General features: G+C 38.7%; 1 protein-coding gene across 7 annotated transcripts in view; it reads left to right on the top strand.

Annotated features, from left to right (window-relative positions):
- The window catches only part of NME7 (NME/NM23 family member 7), a 116,669-nt gene that overhangs the window by 34,595 nt on the left and 68,029 nt on the right, over positions 1-14,045 (top strand). For all 7 annotated transcript variants that reach the window (XM_084755490.1, XM_084755486.1, XM_084755489.1 and 4 more), the window contains 3 exons: positions 475-525; positions 2,660-2,867; positions 4,069-4,174. In XM_084755490.1, coding sequence (XP_084611616.1) covers positions 475-525; positions 2,660-2,867; positions 4,069-4,174 — 365 coding nt within the window. The remainder of the gene's footprint in view (positions 1-474; positions 526-2,659; positions 2,868-4,068; positions 4,175-14,045) is intronic.

Here is a 14,045-nt window from a genome sequence, read left to right as displayed (position 1 = left end):
GGGGTTTGGGCTATAGCTCAGTGTGGTAGAGCTCCCTCCTAGCAGGAGTGAGGCCCTCGGTTTATCCCCAACACATGACAAAAAATCAAAACAAGCTGTAGGCAGAATTCTAAAGTTTAAAATTAATTATGAGTTTTCAATTAGAAGATGTCTGTTCATTTTTATGTAGCTTGTTTAGACTTTAAATAACAAACATTATTATTGATCTGATATTTAACATTGTCAGTGAGATGCCAGTAAAATGGATGACAGATGAAGTATAACATTAATAAAACAGTAAAAACATCCTCTTATTTTAATTTTATATCTTAGCATAGGTAGGACCCATACTTATGATATGCTATTTGGTGAAAAAATTATTTAATTTATATACAGATAATATATGTATATATATATGTTTTAATTTTATTTTGTTAATATAAGCTAAAACACTATTTTTAGAAACCTTAACTACTTTTATTCATTATTTTATAGGAAAGAAGCAGTAGACTTTCATGTAGACCATCACTCAAGGCCTTTTTATAAGTATGTACTTGGCTTGGGACTTGACTTGGGGCTTTTTTTCTTTTATATTTTATTAGATAAGACTTCTCATACCCACCACTCAATACTTGAAACTTTAGTCAAAATCACATGGATGATTTATTTGTTTTAAAAACATCTTTTTATATTTCATTGAATTGAAAAAGTTTATTTTGAACTATATTTTATGTTGTAAATTTTGTTGTGCTTTTAAGGTCTTTATTTTGGTATCTTGTATGTACAAAGCAATAGTCACAGAGCCAAATAAAGAGATAGATAGATAGATAGATAGATAGATAGATAGATATTTTTTTCCAATGGCTACTAATGTATGTTAGAAACAGAAATCTATTATAAATATTTAGGATGTAATTAAAGTGAATAATATACATACTCATTGCTATTGACAAAAGAATGACAAATTTCTAATAAAGGCAAATGAAATTTTAGCCAATCTGCTGTAATAGGCATTTTATTTGATATCCTACATAGAAGAATAACTTTTTAAAAACTTTATTTAATAAAATTACTGTATTATAGCTTAATCAGATATTCTGAAATTTTCCTAAACTTTGTTAGGAAATTATTTCTTTTAGGTTCTTTGTATGTCTTTATAACACTGAATCACACTCCTAGTTTAATACCTTATATGTAATTTATATGCAGAAAGTTTTAATTAATTAATTACTAGTTATATGGCATTGAGAATTAACAAAAGACAGGCTACCGTAACCAGAAGTCAGCTCATGATCAATTTCTTCTCAGTAGCCCACCATTCCCTCATTTGTTACATGCCACAGTCATATTAGAGAATTTTATATTAATAAAGTATTAATTTGAATTTTTTTGAGGTTGTATCTAATTTTATGGTATAGATTCTGATATGTAGATTATATTGATATTCTGATAGTTAAATGCTTTCCTTCCTTTTGTTTTAAAGATTTATTATGTATACAGTACTCTGCCTGCATGTACACCTGCGTGCCAGTAGAAGGCATCAGATCACATTATAGATGACTGTGAGCCACCATGTGGTCCCTGGGAATTGAGCTCAGGACTGCTGGAAGAGCAGGCAGTGCTCCTAACCTCTGCGCCTCTCTCCAGCCCTCCTTCCTTCCTTAATCCTTCCTTCTCTTTGTTTTGTTTTGGTTGCTAAAGCCTAGCAAAATGTTTTGAGGAGGTCTGGTCTTCTTAGTGTAGTGGGTATAGATACTTCCTTCTACGTGGCGTTTCTTGGAAATGTTCTTCTAAGTGAACTGGAGTAGTTAATGATGGGGTGATAAGCTAGTATATGAAGCAGCCATGAGATAATAGGCATAGAAAGGCCTGTTACACTGTCTTCCTATCTCTGAGAAAGTCCTGTCCTCCCTCTGTTTTGCCTCTGCTTAAGAAAGTAAGGGGCTGGGACGTCACAGATGCCACTTATTCCAGGTTAAATTCATCATTGCATCTTGTGTGCATGAAGAAATGGAAAAATAAAATGAAGTGTCATTTTTCATTCTCAGGGAACTGGGGCTCAGACATAAACTTGCAATGAAAACCTGTGGGCATGGTCGATCACTTAGTTCATCACAACCCAGAGTAGGCGCTCTCCTAATAAAGGCCTCGTGTTGGAGGCCTGTTGATGTTCTTTTTCATTATCACATTGATTTAGAGCTGCTGCTCTCTGCATTCCAGTAGTTACACACTGCAAAATTAAGTAAGTTCTTACTGAAAATGTTACAAAATATCATGCTTGTCTTTTTGTTATTATAAAGTTCTACCGGGCTGCTGTGGGAAACCACATGAAAATACAAACAGAATTGCTTTCGTCCTTTTTAGAGTAATGGAGAAGGATTAGATGGACAATATGCATTGTAAGTGGTGACATCATCTGAATTGAGCCAGCTTTCCCCCTCCTGCAAACAGAACGCGGCATAACTTCTGCAGTCATCTATAGCAAACTAGATCACTGACAGGCACTCTGTTCACAAGGATTTTCATTGCCTATATTTACACATTTCACTGTGCCCAGAAACTGAGATCACAGCCTGCTGGTCCCTGAGATCACTATACATCTTCATCCTAACGCATCTGCGTTGTTAAGGCAGATGCTAGGTTGACAGAGAAGTAACTCAGGCTTTTCCCTGTTTCCTAGTGAACTGATCCAGTTTATTACAAGTGGGCCTGTTATTGCCATGGAGATTTTAAGAGATGATGCTATATGTGAGTGGAAAAGATTGCTTGGACCTGCAAACTCCGGGCTAGCTCGTTCAGATGCCCCGGGAAGCATCAGAGCCCTCTTCGGGACAGACGGCATAAGAAATGCAGCTCACGGCCCTGACTCTTTTGCGTCTGCTGCCAGAGTAAGTTGTTCTGACAGACATCTACACATGAAGGGAGAAGGGAGACTGAGAGGAGGGGCTGGCGGAGGACGGAGGGGCAAGGAAGGAGGGTCATGTGGGGTTGGAGACGGTCACAGTGTGTGTTGGACGTCTATGAAAACATCCCCACGAAGCCTATTACTCTATATAATTAATGTATTCTAATCAAATATGAAAATTCATTAGTATAGCATATTAACGTAACTGTTGTCTTTTGAATTATTTTATTGTAAATTAAAGTCAGGGACTCACTATGGCTGGGAGCTTGTTATATAGGCCAGGGGACTTGTGTTAGCAACGAACCTCTTGCATCTGCGTCCTGAATGGGAGGTTTGATCTTTCAAATATGAATTTAGTGAAAAGAAATACTTACTCCACGGCAGGTTATGTTTTAGATGTTTTTGGATGCTACTAAACTCTGCGAGTTGGTTTTTTTCTTCCAATGTACAATGTGGTAGATGACAAGTGCTTAAACAGTTACAGCTGTGACAGATGTGTGGCGCTGATCGGGGGCAGCAGGGAAAGCTTTCTAGAGGTGAGAGTATCCTTTGTTCACTGGCAGAGGTTTTGGAGCATGACACAGGTTTTTATGGAGAGCATAGTGGAAAGATTAGTGCGAAAAGCTTAGGGGCAGCATTTAAGTAGTTAAAAGAATTGACTCATGTAAAGATCTTTGTGATTGATTCAGATTGCTGACTTATTGGCTTAATGAGCCACAGGCAAAGCAGATAACCACTGTGTGAAGTAGGCTATAGTATATTGCTCATTTAGGTTTGTAATCGAACTATTGTAAATTATTGTTAATTAACTGTAGTTCTCAGACTCCTAAATATTAATTTTTCTGTTTATTACACTTGTACTTATGAACCATTCCTTGGGAAAAGTGAGTACTTCATAATTTTTTTTCCAATTCTCAGAATTTGTTGAGACCTTATTTCTTATAAGAGTTCACACAATGACATCCTCACATTGCTTTGATAATCTTTGCATTTTATTCTGATTGTAAGCCTTGAAATGGAGCTAATTTACCCATTCTTTGTAAATTCACATTTAGAAAGTTGGAGACAAAGACTTTCTGTCGTGAAACTTTCAAAGCAATCGCATATCTCCTGAAATAGTGTATAAGTTTCAGGTAAGGGATCATCAGTGTCAAAGTCCCTTTTCCCATCTTCTCTGTCTTCAGGAAATGGAATTGTTTTTCCCTTCAAGTGGAGGTTGTGGACCAGCAAACACTGCTAAATTTACCAACTCTACCTGTTGCATTATTAAACCCCATGCCATCAGTGAAGGTAAGTGCCATGTCGTAGATGGTTTATTAATACAGTAGCTTATTTTGTTAACGTTTATTGTCTTGGTTTGTTTTACATGATGAAATTAAAGAATACTTTAATATTTCAGTTTCTTTTTTTGAAGGCACATGAATCAAGGCTCCATTTAAGGGGAAATCTATCTGAATTTCTGTCCTTACTGTGGTGTCTGCGTTCTTAGTAGCTGCTCCTTGGGCTCTTGGCCATGGTTGTGCTTGTTCATGCTATGAACAGATCTCGCTAACTTGCCTTCTAATCTTCCTCCTGTCTTTCCAGCCCCATTACTGAGGTTCACTCACTTCACTTAGATAGCACTCCAAGGGCATCTTTTAAAGAATTGTTTATAGGCCTGGAGTGATGGCTCAGCAGTTAAGAGTAATTATTGTTTTTACAGAGAACCTGGGTTTGGTTCCCAGCAGCCACATGGTGGCTTACAACCATCCAGTTCCAGGGGATCTGATGCCCACTTCTGACCTTGAGGGCACGGGGCATGCATGTGGTGCACATACCTACATGCAGGCAAAATACTCATGCACATAAAATAAACATTTTTAAAAAATTAAACAATGTTTATTACATCCAGAGCATATCTTTACTGAGGAAGTTGGAGATACTCTCTCCAGTCCTCTGTATCCGAAACAGTTCTTTGATGGACATAAATATCTATATTTATATGTCTGTCTTTCTCTCTATATGTATACATATGTATGTGTGCATATGTACATGTATACACTGGGACTGTTCAAGTTTATTTCTTGCTTTTATTTGTTTCCTCCTCTATCTGTTTGAGTCTGTTGTGTACGTGTCTATCAACTACTCCAAGTTGTTTTGGAAATAGTATGTATAATTTAAATGATACTCCTTGGAAATTAGAAGATGCTGAGTAATATATAGAATAGAGTGGAGTTTTTATGCCTTCTAAGCATACATACAGTAGAAAGCCTTGAAACTTACATATTTGTATATGAGACAATAAAAATTTACCTAAGCCAGGCATGGTGGTACATACTTGTAATCTTAGCGCTTAGAAGTCTGAGACAGCACAATCATGTTTTTTAAGTCGTCCTGAGCTACATAGTGAGTTTGAGGCCAGCCTGGGCTATCTAGCAAGACTCTGTTGCGAAAATAAAAACAGCTTCCTAATATCAGAGTTGTTTCTGTTAATATTTTGGTGTGCTTTCTTCTGCAGTCGTGTCTGGGCACATATGATACAGACATATGAGCATAATGTTTGTCTATATTCTGTTTCTGAAATTTAATTTTGTGGGCATTTCTGGCTTTCAGGCTTCATGAATATTCTGAGTGAAAATTTCATAACAATCATATGTATGATATTTGGATACTTGGGTTGTTTCCAATTTTTTTTGTCAAAAATAACTTGCACCTTCTCTTATTCTTTTCCTTATGTTGGTTTATCTTGTCAAACTTTGATGTGATGGTTTTTGTTTATTCTTTATGTTTTGTTGTTATCTTTTAGAAGCCTGTTATTTTCTAATGAGAGACAGAAAGGGAGTGGATCCAAATAGAAGGGAAAATGGGAAGGGACTAGGAGGAGTTGAGGGAAGAAAAACTGTAGTCAGGATATATTGTATGAGAGGGGAAAATCTATTTTCAATAAAAGGGAAAAATAAAGATTTTGAAGAATATCTTTCTACATGAATATTTGATGATATTTCTAATCATTTCCTCTGGCTACTTTTCTAGAAGCCATATTATTGGTTGAAAGGATATGAACCTTAAATATCTTGTTGCATAATTAATGCATCTTTAATTATTTAGAAAGTGCTTTATTATCATACTGCTCTTTAGTAGCATAATTATGGGCATTTCCATGCATGATGGGTATATAAACACTTATGTTAGTTACCACACTGTCAGATAACAGGCTGGTCAAGACTTAGACATCATCTCCTTGAATGGGCAGAGCAAGTTCACCTCCTAGGTAGAGTTATCACTCTTTTCCAGATAAGCCAGCCAAAGCCCCGCGAGGGTATAAATTGTTACCCTTAACATAGAGTAGGAAGCCCAGAGTACAGACTCTGTTCTGTTCTGGTTGTGTTTGCTTGTTTGTTTGTTTATTTGTTTAGGACAGGGTCTCATTTCACACAGGCTGGCTGGAAACTCACTCTGTAGCTGAGGATGACCTTGAATTCCTGATCTCCTGTCTACTCAGTACTGGCCTTGTAGGCATATGCTATCATGCACTATTCAAACACTGTGTTTTCTAATTTTCATGTTCTCAACACCAGCAAACACAAGAACATCACATGGCTGGTGAATTTTCACAGGAAATTATAACAATATAGATGACCACCAGACTCTGGGGTAATAATGAGATATAGTCTAAAGTTTCATATCAAATTTATCACTATATTCATATGTTCCCTCTAATTTACTGGTTAATGCTATGCTTATTTTTCCTGCCCAGGGATATATATAATGCATATATGCAAATGTATATATGCATGTACATGTATATATAGTATAGCATATATATCCCCAAGGCTGTTTGTATGTGTATGTGAGTGTATGTAAATATATATGATGTACATGTATATATATACAAATACATATACATATATCATTTTTCTACTTTAGAGTAGTAGGTATGTTTATAAATGTTATTTAAAATCTTTTTTCATAGATTTAAAAATATACATATACATGTACAAATGTAGCACTAGTTTGAATGTAAGAAAACAAATTCTTACTTAAATTGATAAGCTTTAGCATGTTAATATGTTTATTCAGTTAGATATTTATGTGATTTAATTCTGAGCACCCAAACAGGGCTGTGCATTTGCTAGGCAAGCACTAGGTCATTGAGCTAAATCCTCATCTCTTGCTTTAATTTTTTATAAAGAAAAAATGTGAGACAAAGGTAAAATAAAGCAAGATTAGAATAAATATTAGCACCAGGTGGTGGTGGTTTATGCCTTTTATCCCAGCACTTGGGAGGCAGAGGCAAGCTAATCTCTATTAATTGGAGGCCAGCCTGGTCTATGGAGTGAGTCCAGGACAGTCAAGGCTACACAGAGAAACACTGTCTTGAAAGAAAGAAAGAAAAAGAAAGAAAGAAAGAAAGAAAGAAAGAAAGAAAGAAAGAAAGAAAGAAAATTAGCTATATAACCTAATTTATCACATAGATAGTGAGATATACTAAAATATATAAATTAGTTATGTCGAAATACTCAATTTTATTGCACACACATTTTTGTACTTTTATACATTTAAATAATTTTGGTTAGAGCTATTCTTTAAAACATCTGTCTTTCCTCTTTGGTACTAGAAATGAAAACCAGAGTTTTGCTCAAACTAGACAAGGGCTATGCTATTGAGCCACATTCCCATCTAGTTTTTACGCTTGAAAACATTAAGATATAGAATTAATTAAACAAAATACATGCTGACTTCCTCCAAAACCCCTGAGCTCCCAACACCCAGGCCACTGGCTGCACTGAGTTTCTGGTCAGCTAGCCTGTAAGGAGAGCACAGCCTTCGTGCAGTCCTCCTCCTAGACAGGCCTGCGGAGAGGCCATTGGAGAATACTGTCTAGGATGGGTTCTTCTGACTTTGCATGAGACTGTGCAAAGTTCATACCATACTTTTGGGTTGGAATATCATACAGTGGGTCAGAATCATGACTCTGTCCCTTAAGTTGTTGATAAGCAAGTTGTTTGCCCAGTTGGAGGGAAACTGTGAAACAGTATCTGTTTGAGTAGTCTATTGTTGGCACAAATGAGTTTGGGAGAGTTCCTGGTGTGCACAATGAAGCCATTTACTGACTTACATCCTTATCTTTCAGGGTAAGAATTTCTGGGCATAAAGATTAGTCATGTGTATGTAGGCAGTCTTAAGTCTTAGTCCTACACTTAGTCTCTGAGCCTGCTGCCATTTCTCTTCTCACTGCTAAGAGGGCTAAGAAAAGGAGAAACTTTAGCTGTTGTTGCTGTTGTTTTTAAACACACGGTGAGGAAAAAATGTGTTTGAGGTTATATAGTCTTTTTATATCTAGATTAAAATACATTTTTATTTTGGAGCTCAGAATTTAAAAGAAAGTAAAGCCAGGTGAATGTTTTGTTTTTGTTTTTATTTGTAATTTCAAAATTATACAAAATATTTTATATGTTTTCAATATTTTTCTATGTAGTTAATTTAATTCTGTCAATAAAATGAATAGTCGTAAAGCACAGGAAATTAGAAAATAGTAGCTGAATAACTTAATAGTTACATAGATAGATATATAACTGAAATGTTATAAAGTAACATAACTGAAAGCTATCAAGATAAGAATTTCTGTTACATATATAATTTTTATATTTAAACAAGCTTAAATCACTTCAATGAGTTCTTCTAAAAGTTAACTATAGAGACATGGGTAGATAATTTTAGTCTGAAATCTGATAATGGTCCTTGAATACTGTTCGGTTGGTAACGACTCATAGATATTGGATCAGTTATTTCACCTTTATATCCTGTTTGCGTATTTATAGCCTGACAGTGATGCTATACTCTTTCTTGAGCAGGGATTAAGCTCTTATGTTATATGAAAGGTAGTTGGTCAGCACCCAGCACCTGCTAAGTGTGTTCAGACACTGTTGCTACTGTGATGACTGTTCTTTTACTACCATTACCAGTGTTACTGTCATTAGTTTAACTTTCAAGTGGGAAGATCCCCTAGTAACAACGCAGTTTAAAATGCTACCAAAACCCAACATCCACAGGACAAAAAGTAAGATTCCTATCATGGTTTAAGGAAAAAGGGAATTTGATCATTTTCCTCAGTTACAGTCTATGTCTAAATTAAGTCCATAAAGTGGGATTGTTGCTTAAAAGGAACTAATTCAGCATCTGCTTTCTTTTATTTATTCTTTAACAATTGCATCATCATACTATGTATCTTGAGCATATCCACCCCTACTCTCCCCTTCTACCAGCCCTAGACATCTCCCAGCCTATCTCTTTCCACTTTCATGTCCTCTCTCCTTCCTTCCTTTTTCCTTCCTTCCTTTTTCCTTCCTTCCTTCCTTCCTTCCTTCCTTCCTTCCTCCCTTCCTCTCCCTGTTTTCTTTCCTCCCTCCCTCCACCCCTCCCTCTCACCCTTCAGCCTTGCACTGAACCCAGTCAGTAGTGCCTTCTGGAGTATTGAGTGATCTTGGCCTCATCTTGTGTGGATAACCATAGCAACAATGAGGTCATTCGTCCAACTGTGTCATGTCCAGAAGACACAGTTCACAGCACTCCCTCCTCCCATCCTCCAGCTCGTACGTTCTTTCTGCCCCCTCTTCCTTGATGCTCCCTGAGCCTTGGCAGAGATGTGACTGGGAAGGTTGGTATAAATGTCCTAATTAAAGCTAAAAACCCAAGAGTCACTTATTCTCATCACTTTGACCAGTTCAGAGTCTCTGCATATACTACTGCCCACTGAAGAAGCTTCTCTGACCAAAGTTGACAGCAGTACAAATCTATGGGTATAAACATAAATATTTAGAAAGCAGTTTGACAATATGGCCGTTTAGCAAAAACAACAGGAGTAGGTTTCTCTTTAGGGACCATGACCTACTAGCCATGGGCTTTTGAGCGGGTGTACAGCACCAGCAGCTGCTTTCTGGTTGCCTGTTGTGACTGGGGCAGGCAGGAGGGCTCACTAAACTGGGAATGCCCCTTTGCACATGGTATGGCCAAACAGTTTAGCTTTTAAAAATACTGACTGCCTAGCTAACTAAGACGGAAGATTTCCTAGTTTCCCATTCTTATAACAGATTTATGTGTTAGGTAGTTTGATTACATCGATTATAATGTAATTCATTCTGAAGTGTTGCTGCTTTAGTATCAAGGTGTTTTAAGCTTTGTTTCAACCTTGGAAGTTTATCTATGCCATGGTTATGTGGAGCTGGGTCAAAGTTCCTAATAAAGAAACTTGTCTGTATTTTAATGTTGGTTGGCTTGTAAAATTAATTTAGGGTTTTCGTGTGTTTGTTTCTTTGTTTTGTTTTTTAAGACAGGGTTTCTCTGTGTAGCCCTGGCTGTCCTGGAGCTCACTCTGTAGACCAGGCTGGCCTCGAACTTATAAAGATCTGACCGCCTCTGCCTCCCGAGGGCTGAGTTTAAAGTCATGTGCCACACCCATCTAAATTAATTGTTTTAATGAAAATATTTTAAAGTAATTGTAGTATTTTTAAAATAAAAGTATGAAAGCACTGTTGAGTTGGGTTTTTGTTTGTTTGTTTGTTTGTTTTTTTAAATTGACTGCAGAGCATTTCTTAGAACATGGACAGTTTTAACTGTCAGAATTGACTGTGGTGATGCCTGACTGGAACAGGACTGGTAGCAGGAATGTCTTATCACTTCTAAAACTTTTCTTAAAAAAGAACTTCTTTCAGTGTTTTAGTGTTTACATGGAGAGTTGCTTTGATGCCTGACAGGCAAAGAGCCCTGCAAGACACACCCTGGCCTTTCCGTCTCCTGCTATGGGGCTGCTTGGATTAGTTAGGCTCCCAGCTTGTTAAATTAAATGTTGTTCGTGACATTCAGCTTCTAGGATGTGTAAAGCAGGTGTGAGCATTTTTGTTGTAGAAACATTGAATTGAAGCATTATAAATCTAACTTTGTTTCAACAGTAACAAAAAAGCTTGGGACAGGCTTACTTAGAAGGTCAATTTTGTAGTTCTCTGCCCTGTAAGAATGAGTTAAACAGATGGAATTTCTATCAGATGCTTCCAAGCATATTAAACTACATGTAAGAATATTACTTTGAATGCATAATGCTTATTGTTTATACCCCAATTTTTAAGAATTTTTAAGTTTTATAAACTTTATTTTTTAACTTGACTTTTTTTGAGAATTTCGTATATGACTACTATATTTACATTATTCCTCCTGTGCATCCCCCATCTCCTCTCAAATTCATGGCTGAGTCCATTTAGTGTTGCTCTTATGTTCATATGATCAGGAATAACTACTTGGGATTTGATAACCTATCGGGTAGCTTGTCCCTGGAGCAAACTGGCTTTCCCTCTCTGTGCCGCCGCTGCTTGCTTGTGGCTCTTCATCTAACGGTAGGGCTTTATGACATCCCACCATCCACATGGCATGTGGTATTGTCATTATGCAGGTCTTATTTAGGCAGCCATATTGTTGAGCGCTCATGGATGCAGCTTTCCTGTCAGGTCTAGCAGCTGGCTCCAGCGCTTAAATCTTTCCACCCTTCTTCAGTGTTCCCTGAGCTTTAGGTGTAGAGGTTCTGTTATAGATAGATGTACCGCCTGAGGCTGGGCGCCCCACATCACCCATTCCTTGTATTGTGATCAGTTGTGGATCCCTGTAATAGTCTCTGTTTTTAGTGAGGAGTAGGAGGTGCATGTAGTGGATACAAACATGTTTTTGTTTTGATCCTAAGTGTGGGATGGGGAACAGACTTATGAGAGATCAGGTGATGTTTATCCACTGGAAGAGGAACCACCTCATGCAGGGGTTTGGTTTTTGCCAGCTGAAACACATTTTAGTACGGACTCTGAGAGGCATAAAAATATGCCCAAAACAGGAGGCAGGGGCTTTTTGGGTCTTGGTACTTTTTGGCTGAGATGCTCCTAGAGAAAACTGTGCCAGGGAAGGCTTCGAGGCTCCAGGCTTCGGCTGCTGCTCCAGGTTCCAGCAGCAACTTTGGTTGAATTGCTGTTCTGCTGAAATCCTGCTGACTGCACCATGGGAATTGCTCCAAGGAACTGAGTATAAAAATGGTCTACTTCACCTGTTCCCGTAAACCTCGTTTGTGGGTTGGAAGGGAGGTATGAGCATTAAAGAACCGCAAATAAAGTAGGTTTGGATAAGGTTGAAGCCTACAGAAACACTTTCTTAGGATATAGTTAAAATTATATTGCTTAAGGAAAATGGCAGTAATAGGTTCTGCTCTAGGGTCTATGACCTCTCCGGCCACAGGCAGTAGAGTAGGTTTACAGTTTCCTTCCGTTGAGTGGGCCTGACGTCCAGTTAGGCAGCTGCGGCAGCTGTGCCACTATTGCTCCCTTTAGGATAGGTTGTTGGGCTGGTCATTATTGTAATTTGTAGAGCTGTGTAGAGCTGTTAGTTGCTTTTCTCCCTTGGTAGCTTGCATAGCACCTTTGGATACTTTGAGAACTAGTCCTCGAGCAGGAAGCTTCCAGGTCATTTCTGGCTTTCTTCCTCCAAGTCCTGTGTCTGAGATGGCTGGTGCCTTCAACACTCGGGTCTTACCTTCAAGTTCTGGGAGGCAGCCACAGTAAATAGCAGTAGCTTGTGTTGTTTTGGAGTCTCTTGCACTTCCCTGATCAATAAAGTGAAGGGAGGTTTCCAATTTCCTAGCATTGCAGTTTTTGTTAGTCTATGGCTCTTTGGAGGAGTATTATCACTCCATGTGGTATAACCCCATTTAAACTGTGTGCACACATACACATATACCATATGTATTTTAAGTAAACATTATAAGATGGTATGTTTCCCTATAGTATTTCAAACAAATTTAGTTTCTCTCTCCTTGCTCCCTCTCCCTCTGTATCCCCCCTCCCTTCCTGTCCACAGCCCCTCCCAAGCCCTCCTTTCTCACATACCCTTCATGGCACCTGTGCCCATCTGTCTGCCTCTCTAGGATTCCTTCTCCTCCTCCACCCTAGAGTTATTCACTTTACATCTCAATCACAGCCCCTTCCTTCCTCTCCTCCTGGTCTTTCCCCTCCATGCCTCCCTCATCCCTCTATACCCTGTCCCCTGCCCCTCAGAAAAGGAGAACCCCACCCCCAGCACTTGGCGTCTCATCAGGACTGTGTACTTCCTCTTTCACAGTGTCCTGGCGAGGCAGTCATACCAGGGTGAAGTGATTGAAAGGCATGGAACTGAGACCATGTCAGAGACAGCCCCCACCCCTTTCTGGGGGTCCCACATGGAGGCTAAGCTGCCCATTGGGTATATATGTATAGAGGGTCTAGGTCTAGTCCATGCTTGGTCCTTGGCTGGTCCTTCAGTCTCTGCAAGCCACCCTGGGCCCAGGTTAGTTGAGAGTGTTGATCTTGTGGAGCTCTTGTCCCCTCTGGCTCCTTTTATCCCCCACCTCCACCCCACTCTTCTACAAGGTTCTCTGCACTCTGCCCAGTCTTTGGCTGTGATTCTTGGTTTCTGTTCCGATCCGTTGCTGGGCAGAGCCTCTCAGAGGACAGCCATGCTTGGTTCCCATCTGCAAACACAGGAGAGCATCATCAATAGTGTCAGGGGTTGGCTCTCCCATGGAGGGGCTCAGGTTGGGCCAGGCACCGGTTGCACATTCCCTTGATCTTCTCTAGCTTAATCCCTGCCTATCCTGAAGGGTAAATTCTGGATGGAAGTTTTTGTCGGTGGGTTGGTGTTCCCTTCCCTTCCTTTCCTGGTTTCTGCCATTACTCCAGCTTGTGTATTCACATCTAAAAATTAAGAGCTAGCATTCACAGATGAGAGACTAGATGGTGTTTGTCTTTCTGAGTCTACGTTACTCAGTATGATATTTTTCAGTTCCATATTTTCACCTTTTAGTTCCTTGATGTCATTTTTTTATTATAGATAAATAGTATTCCATATGGAAGCTGTTTTCATTAGTCATTAAATAGTTGAAGAACATCGATGTTGTTTCCATTTCCTCGCTCTTATGGCTGTAGTGATGATGAGCATGGCTGAGCACATACGTGTGGAGCGTATACCAGTGAGTGACATGTGGGGACATATGGTAGATCTATGTTTAGTGTTTTAAGAATTCTCCATGCCGATTTCCATAGTGACTAAACTGGTTTGCAGTCCCTGGCAGCCTTGCTAACATTTGTTGTCAGTTGTTTTCCTGATCTTAGCCGTTCTA

Source organism: Acomys minous, assembly GCF_964271855.1.
Source record: "Acomys minous genome assembly, chromosome: 1".
NCBI classification, from domain to species: Eukaryota; Metazoa; Chordata; class Mammalia; order Rodentia; family Muridae; genus Acomys; species Acomys minous.
Note: the sequence above shows the minus strand (reverse complement) of the source record. Positions and strands in the feature narration are given on the sequence as shown.